Source organism: Balaenoptera acutorostrata, chromosome 13 (genome assembly GCF_949987535.1).
Source record: "Balaenoptera acutorostrata chromosome 13, mBalAcu1.1, whole genome shotgun sequence".
Lineage (NCBI taxonomy): Eukaryota > Metazoa > Chordata > Mammalia > Artiodactyla > Balaenopteridae > Balaenoptera > Balaenoptera acutorostrata.
In genome coordinates this window covers 12,830,379-12,839,103 of record NC_080076.1, presented here as the reverse complement: position 1 = coordinate 12,839,103, position 8,725 = coordinate 12,830,379, and the positions used below count along the sequence as shown (strand labels likewise).

At 41.1% G+C, this 8,725-nt stretch overlaps 1 protein-coding gene across 2 annotated transcripts; it reads right to left on the bottom strand.

The window, feature by feature from the left end:
* Positions 1-1,326: 1,326 nt before the first annotated feature.
* Positions 1,327-7,816, bottom strand: LOC103008433 (serpin B3-like). Of its 2 annotated transcripts, none has more exons than XM_057526958.1 (7): positions 7,652-7,816; positions 6,951-7,019; positions 5,461-5,583; positions 5,028-5,145; positions 3,777-3,919; positions 3,323-3,478; positions 1,327-1,731 (listed from the first exon to the last, which is right to left on the bottom strand). In XM_057526958.1, exons 1-7 carry the CDS (start codon positions 7,814-7,816, stop codon positions 1,327-1,329), a joined length of 1,179 nt encoding a protein of 392 aa, XP_057382941.1. The 2 variants fall into 2 exon arrangements, with proteins under 2 accessions (XP_057382941.1, XP_057382942.1); XM_057526959.1 differs by having other exon boundaries at positions 6,963-7,019.
* Positions 7,817-8,725: the final 909 nt, after the last annotated feature.

Here is an 8,725-nt window from a genome sequence, read left to right as displayed (position 1 = left end):
GAAATGCAACTCAAAACTACAATGAGGTATCACCTCACACCAGTCAGAATGGCCATCATCAAAAAAATCTACAAACAATCAATGCTGGAGAGGGTGTGGAGAAAAGGGAACTCTCTTGCACTTGTGGTGGGAATGTATGTTGATACAGCCACTATGGAGAACAGTACGGAGGTTGCTAAAAAAACTAAAACTGGAACTAGCATATGACCCAGCAATCCCATTACTGGGCATATACCTTGAGAAAACCATAATTCAAAAAGAGTCATGTACCTCAATTTTCACTGCAGCACTATTTACAATAGCCAGGACAAGGAAGCAACCTAAGTGTCCATCGACAGATGAATGGATAAAGATGTGGCATATATATACAATGGAATATTACTCAGCCATAAAAAGAAACAAAATTGAGTTACTTGTAGTAAGGTGGATGGACCTAGAGTCTGTCATACAGGGTGAAGTAAGACAGAAAGAGAAAAACAAATATGCTAACATGTATATATGGAATCTTAAAAAAAAAAAAGGTTCTGATGAACCTAGGGGCAGGACAGGAATAAAGACACAGACGTAGAGAATGGACTTGAGGACACAAGGAGGGGGAAGGGTAAGCTGGGATGAAGTGAGAGAGTGGCATTGACATATATACACTACCAAATGTGAAATAGATAGGTAGTGGGAAGCTGCTGCATACATAGCACAGGGAGATCAGCTCGGTGCTCTGTGACCACCTAGAGGGGTGGGATCGGGAGAGGGGGAGGGAGATGCAAGAGGGAGGGGATATGGGAATATATGTATACATATAGCTGATTCACTTTGATTTTCTTTGTTATACAGCAGAAACTAAAACAACACTGTCAAGCAATTATAGTCCAATAAAGATGTTAAAAAAAAGAATGACAAGAATAAGTCATTGTTTTATTGATAATGCATTTCACAAAATCAAAAAATTTAGACATGTAAGGGTCCCATATATCACCTAAATTCAAATAAATGTGTCTAAGTGAATAGTTTTGAATAGTAGATATAATTTCTGAAATAGGAGGTATGATATTTCAAACTTTGTAGAATATAGAGTGTTGAAATAACCTTTTAGAATATACTGAACATCTTGTGCGAAGAGCAGTTACCATGGGGAGACAGAGTAGGTTTACATGGGTTTGTAGAAAGAGAGAGACAGACAGACATGGTATTTCAACCAACACGTTCTTAGTGATGACTATATGAGTTTGGAAAGGAAAATGAATCAAAGAGAACCTGTTACTTCCAGCAATCAAGGTTCGGGAACAGCTCTGTGAATGTCCCCCGAGTGTAGCCGCTGGCTAATCACATCTAAGGGGAAGAGACTCTGCCATAGAAGAGGATGCTGTTGGTCTTGTTGTGCTTGATGAAGAACAGGAAAGGGTGGTCACAACGGAAACTGTCTGGAATCCCAGATGACGTAGCACGAAATACTATTCCAGTCACAACTGCGGCCTCCGTGCCCTCCTCATTCACCTCCACGAAGGACTTGTGGAGGACTTTCGACACCACCAGATCGCGTGTCCCGGTCATGCCTGAGAAGTCGGCTTTCTCCTTATTGAAGGCGTCCACCATCCCCAGGGCTTCCAGCGTGGTCTTGAGGTCACAGCTCTCCTCCACTTTGAACCGAGGTAGGTGTAAATTCACTTGTCTCTTCCTCATATTCTGTGGGCTCGTCCACTCTATTAACTTCTCAGCAGTGAGTTGATGTTCAAGCTATAACAATGGAAAAAGGAAAAACTGGCACGATTGTCAGTGGACATGGAGCCCCCCTTAACATTGGATTGAAACGTGGAAATCCTTTAACAGTAAACATAAATACAGGAGATTCAGTTGATATGGTTTTATCTGAGGAGGTAAAAATAACAGAGTCCTGAATATATATTATATAATCAAAAAAATGTTCCTATATTTTCATGACTTTGTTATTTTTATGTATATATGTACACATTAATAATATATGCATATGTATAAATATCTATACAAATGTATATATGTATAATATATATGCACACATATATGCAACAGAATGGTGAAATAAAATTAGTTGTAGAAGATGAGCCACCCACTTCTTAGGCTTGTTCTCTATTTCGTGCTTCACTTTCAAATAACCTCTTGTCAATGTCCTTTCGTCCATAAATTATTACATAGTGCATTTTCAACGTATAGCCTACTTTTATTCCTTTTTCTTGCTTCTTTTATTTGTAAACTTTTCCTGTATAGATATATGTTTCTCTAATCAAGTTTACACTGTTACATAATACTATCATTAAATTGATATTCAGTATATATATCTTTATTTAATATCTTTTAAGCATTCACTGCATGTCAGTCCCTAACCTAACCGAAGGTAATGCAAACATGTACCATTTTTCCTCATTTAAAATTTTTCATTATTTTGAGCCACTTCTGTCCAAAAGCTTTCCCCCTGTTTAGACTTGTTGTTATAGGATAAAATCCTAGCACTGGGATTCCCTGTCATTGATAATGGGGAATTTAGAGCTGAAGCCGAAATATTCTGATGACTCTTCACATTTATTGCCATGTTGCTTTCCCTAAGAATTTCCAGTTTCCAGTGTTATGAGATATGTATTTTGAGTGTGGCAAGTTTACTGCCGCTTCTGCATCATCATCGACTATTACAGTAATTGCTTATGGCCTTTTATGGAATGTCCTTTTATGCCAGATATTGTTATTGATTTTTTTACATATTAACTTTATTATAACAATGCTAACAGGAAAATTCTATAATCACCCCCTTTTTTGAAATCTTAGCAATGAGGCTCTGAATGAGCCTTTGGTCCATTTTGAGCACTTAGGGACCAAATACTTCAAAATTGAAAAGTGGGCATCAAGATAATCTATTTGTCCACGGTCTACAGAAGCACTGTGAATTAGTGGGCAATATGTAACCACTTTGTTTTTTTAATTTCCTTATTTTACTTGTGAGTGAACTTGCAAATAATTCTATGTGTCACCTATGTATGAGTGTTCATTTCCTTGTCTTCAAATGAGTGGACTGGAATATATCAGAGGTTCTTATGGTTGCAAAATAGTTCTGTGTGTATCTAGGTATATTTTTTTTGTGAACTGACATTCCATAGTTTCATCAGAATATTAATGTGACCTGTGAGGTACAGATACACTATTCGTATCGTACTGTGATCCCTAAGGTATTGATTTTATTTTTTTGTTGTTTGCTTGAGCTCTGCCAGCCACTAGCACCAGTGTATGAGCAGCCCGTACGAGCAGTGTCTCACTAGGAATGTAAGCAATAGTAGGCAGCATTGGAGGTACCAGCTTTTACCTTCTGCAGACCATCTAGTTCATTGGGCAGCAGCACCATCATGCTTAGCTCTTCACCTTTGTACGGTATTTCCAGGATCTTGACTTGCATGTCCTCCAGTGACGTGAAATTGAAGTGATTGGTTTGTTTCATCATCTGCACAGATTTGCTTGTATCCTGCAATAAATTCATGTGGCAAAAAATGCTAAGTGAGCATAAGTCAAAAAGAAAGATAATATTATTGTAATACCAAACACATCCTCCTTCTAAGAGATGATCTCCAAAATCTGTGAATTAGAGACAAGAGTTTCTTCAAGGACTCCCAACGAAATAAAGTTAAAAAAAAAAGACAAGAAAAAGGCCTTGAGAAATTCTATCTTCTACCTGCAGCAGCTATATATTAATCACTAGGTATTTAAATTTCACACTGAATGTGTAGCTATGTTATATTATATACATAATTTATAGACAATACCTTGTTCAGCCAAAATTTTTCCTCCTCAGTATTTTCTTTCTTAAATTTCTGGCACCACTGCCCTTTGAAATAGACTGCGTTCACCAGAACCAGAACGGTCAAGCTATCAAGAGAGTCTTCGGGAAAGAGATCCTTGATTTTTTCTGCAAAGAAAGAAAATCAAAGGTTTGTCATGAAAGGCACAAGTGGTTTGTCTGGAAGATGCTTTGAGAGGTACAACTGATGACTAAATATTCGCACAAATCACCGCATTAGGGACTCTGTGCCCGATTGTTCACGAGGTGAAGCTTTCCTCCTGGTACCAGCCTGATGGAGTCGCCCTCATGCAGACCCCCCTTCTTCTGACTGGGAACGTGTTTGGTCTCTGTGCTGACATCAGTCACCTCACACTGCATTCTGATGAACTGATGTCAGCTGATGTTTCCACTGGTCAGTTTTCCCCCTCCCTCCCTACCACCCTCCCTGTCCCCTCAATAACCCCCACCCTCCCTTGTTTCCTCCATCCTTCCTTCTATTCTTTTCTTCTTCACTTTCTTCTTTGCTTTCTATTTTTTCAAACTGAACTCACTGCTCAGAGGAAATGGGCCTGAATGTTCTTTAGGACAAATGACATGAACGCTAAAATCGAAAACATGTACTCAAACACCATTTCCCGGGGTGACTTTGTCTTCATTTGCCAGGTTGAGTTGCTGTAGGTTTGGCCTGTATTTAGGATGGGAGGTAGGATATGGTGCATGGAATGGAGACATCATCCAGCCGCCTTCCGTGGTTGGGGAGGACAGCTGTGACCATCCCTGCAGGATGCGGGGATGGGGAAGTGGTCAGGCTGCTCCTGCTGCAGATGGCAGGAAGGGTCGTTCGCAGGAGGGCGGCTCGTTTCCCAGTTAACAAAGGATAAGGGAACCCTTTCAATATTATCTCTTAGGGATCATAATCCAGACGTTCAGCCTCGAATTTAAAGAAAAAATGTGAATCAACCTGAAGTTTGAGCAGAGACTTGGGATCCATAGAGATACTGTCGTCCACAGACTCAGCTGAGTTTCCAGGTAGCTGGTCCTGGGATCCCTCCTGGGCTCCCCTTGTTTCTCTCCACACTGACATGGACCATTCCACCCTCTGCAGTGCCCTCCTCCATCTTCTGTAATCTCATCTCACCCCGGCTCCTGGCACCCCATGCAGGGGCCAGCACAGCGTTCACACACAGTGGGGACTCTACAGTGATTTTTAAGGAGTGACTCTCTCATAACCTACCATTAGTTTGGCTTTCCACCCAGGAATTAATCACCTTCCGACTCTCTTCTGCAGCATTGTCAAAATCAGCAGATTCCACACTGGCTAGGTAAAATTTCTTAACATTATCCATGTATGCCTATGGCATGGGCAGGAAGAAAAGGAGGGATTAAGAGTAATTTGACACTAACTGTGTAGGTATTCCCAGATTAAACTGTGTTCAGTGATGACCAAAGAGAGTACCTGAAACGATCCTTACACCCACTTCCCCGGTGGGTTGTCAGGCTCTGGGACACTCCAGTGGGGGGCGTCGTTGTCCAGGAGCTGAATGCCCCTGGGGCAAATGCTCCCCATGTGGGTCAGCCAGGCTCCTCTGCCTCCCCCTCCCCCATTAGGAGATGGGATCAGAGGACCCAGGATGCAGACCAAAGGTGTGACAGGCCATGAAACTTACCTGCAGAAACGGAAAAGTCTTTTCTCCATAGAGCCTGTTGGCTATGTTCAGCTCATAGGTGGATTTCTTTAAGTCAGTCAGAAGGTTTTGAAATTGATGATGAATATATCCTGGCTTTTCAACCTTCAAACACCAGAAAGTGAGCTCATTGGATTCTCATTGTACATAAATACTACACCCCCATAGGTCTGTGAGCTCCGTACCTAGAGTTTGGTATCCCCACGGACGACATTGGTTGCTATCTCCCCATATATGGTGTATTTTACCGGAAGTACCCTTCATAATCCTTCCATTCAATCTTCCAGGTAATTCTTCCTTCCTGCTCTAACACACTCCAGTCTTTTCTCTTTTGAACTAGAGATGCAGCACCATTCCACTATTGGATTGTGTTTTAATTGTCTCAAATGTTTTGGGACCAGCTAAAACTTAAACTCCTTTGAGCGAGAACCATAGTGCATCTCTAACAGTCATCAACTGTATGAGAACATGAAATTTGTATATTGCCCTATGTTATGGCATGAAGCCCTGTTTTACTCCTTGGAGGGATTACTTTCTAAGACCCCTTGATTGTGCTCTTTGGCTGTTCCTTATGCCAGTCACTCTGAAGTAGGAGCAGTGTGTCTCTGGTACACTGCTAACAGCTGTACATCAGCCTGTCTAAGTCTTTAGTTCAATTGACATGAAAACAAGAGAGTTCAGAGAACTAAGAAACTTCTCCAAGGAGACAGAGCCAATTTTTCAACTCACGCTTATCTCACCCAGAACCTTCCCCTTGCTAACTAAGAGTTTTGGACTATTTAGGCTACCAACCATAATTCTCACTCAATCATTTTCCAAAAAATAGTTGATCATATGCTTATTGCTGTTACTCTAATTTAGGGGTTAATTAAAATTATATAATTTTAGCAACATATTGTGATTACTATAGTTATTATTATTCTATAATAATAATACATAACGTTTATGGGGGTTTCTGTCATCCAGGCACTGTTGTCCTGTTTTACATGTAGTTGCATGTCTTGCAGCAGACTCTTTATTGCTCCTAGTTAATCTGTATGAAGTCAAATTGTGGCTCAGAGCAGTTGTATTTTGCCACGTTCCCCATTCCTGAACAGAAGAGCACAATTGGAAGCTCCTGAGTTCCCTGGCGGCCTAGTGGTTAGGATTCCGGGCTTTCATTGCCATGGCCCGGGTTCAAGCCCTGGCCGGGGAAGTGAGATCCTGCCAGCTGTGTGGCATGGCACAAAAACCATTCTTCAGTTTGAAGCTCCTTTGGGTTTCAGAACCCTTGCTCTTAAAAACATGCTACTCTCCTTTCAAGAAAACAAATATATAAAATAAATAAGTACATAATATGATATGAGAAACATCTCTGTCTAATCTATTTTGCTTAAGATGTCCCCTAAAAATTGGCCTTTTCCTGTTTATCTGAAATTCCCAGTTTAAACTCTGAACCTCTTGGACATGTGATCTCCTTCTAGATTCAATGCTCTGTGACTCACGGGATCAACTGTAGTTCCTTCTCTTCTGTTCTCTGCGATTTCATTAAAGTGCAGGACCTGGAGGAGACAGAGAGTGGGACAAGGAAACTTTAGAGATCTATGTACCCCAGAGTAAATAAAAAAGAAAGAAAAGAAGGAAAGAAGGAAGAAAGAAAGAAGGAAGGAAGGAAAGAATGCAAACAAACAAATAAAACAAAATGCCAAATCAAAAAAAAAAAAAAACCCAAAAAGAAAGAAAGCAAAAGAACAAAGAAATGTTCCATGCACGCATTTGCTCCTTGAAAAACACAACCTGCGTGTGAAAAACACAAAGCTGGTTGATCACCAGCCAGTTCAAAGAATCCTGATTCATTTTCATCCATTGCTGAGGAAACATGTAAAGATGACTCCCATGGATTTTAGTCAGTGCACCACAGCTACCTGAACTCTGCCATTTAAAGCCTCACCTGTGGTCACTGGGCAGTTGTAGGGTTCATCCCAGCTCCCAAAGGAAGTCTCGGCACAGGGAAGAGATGGGGCGGATCACTGGGGGGAGAGCATATGCTCCCACAGCTTTGTGCCCGCCCAGTCATGGGGAGTTTGCAGCTTCCTGTGCTACCCCTGGGGACAGCCAAATCTGTGATCATCTGCACAGAAGCTGACAGAGAAACCTGGACAAACTGGTATATGTAAAGGAAGCTGCAACCTACCTTCTGGATTTCTGCTGCCGTGTGTTCTCGGGCCCCCAAGGAAGTCATGGCTAAGGCTGACATGATACTCAAAGGGGAAAAGAAGATATTTTCCTTCTCTGATTGTCTGATCTGTTGGAACAGGTCGACTGCAAAGTGGATGATTGCTTCACCGAGTGAACTCATGGTGGCTTGATGTGGTCTGGAACTCCTGGAGAAGCATCAAATTTATTTTATAATGAATTTTTTGGAGGGAAGGTTAGTCTGTAATAAAATTTTCATAAGAAAAGCCTTATATGTGGGTTGTGGGATTCTGAAAACTATAGCTTCCTTCCTTTTACTTTTAAAGCTTTTTTCAATGTACATGTATATACTTCATAATTAGAAGACTATGGAAATAGTATTTAAAGAAAACTTTTGTGGGGACTTCCCTGGCAGCGTGGTTAAGACTCTGCACTTCCCATGCAGTATGGTGCAGGTTTGATCCCTGGTCAAGGAACTAAGATCCCACATACCGTGTGGTGCGGGGAAAAAAAAAAAAAAAAGGTGAAGAAAACTTTTGTGAAAACGAATAGAATATCTTTTCTTCCTTACTGGCTGTACTAAGACTGGGTAGAAAATGCATTATAACAGATCTAAGGCAAAGATTGATGTGTAACATCCCACCATCTCTCATGAGGCCCCTCTATGCCTTTTTCTTGAGGGATCTGTGGGTACTGGACATCCTACCCCCCAATCACACTTCCTCTTAAGGGAGCATTTGGTTTTTGGAAATAAATAAATTACCTAAAGATTAAAGGAGATGAAAAATTGTTTTACCTTTGCCCTGGCTAAAGAATAAAATACAATCAGACAAAACAAATTAGATAAATGATGTAGCACACATCATTGTTATTATTTTCAGGAAGGATTCATGTAGTCAATCAGAGCTGCTGGAAGCACTTACCTGTGAGCCTGGAGGAAGCAGAGGTGGGCAGGCAGCCTGTGAGCTGATGCGCCGTGAATGGTCAGGTCTGGACTATATAACGCTCTCTTGCTGCCTCCCATCCCTCACAACAACTGGTATTTCAAGTAAAGCAGCTTCTGATTTCCTCA

Bases quoted from the DNA above. Each gene is read 5' to 3' on its own strand.
- LOC103008433 (XM_057526958.1), bottom strand. From the start codon at position 7,816: ATGAGTTCACTCGGTGAAGCAATCATCCACTTTGCAGTCGACCTGTTC. The intron at 5,146-5,460 runs GTAAGTTTCATG...CCCATGCCATAG, and splicing joins AGACTTTTCCGTTTCTGCAG to GCATACATGGATAATGTTAA. The intron at 1,732-3,322 runs GTAAAAGCTGGT...CCATTGTTATAG, and splicing joins AACTAGATGGTCTGCAGAAG to CTTGAACATCAACTCACTGC.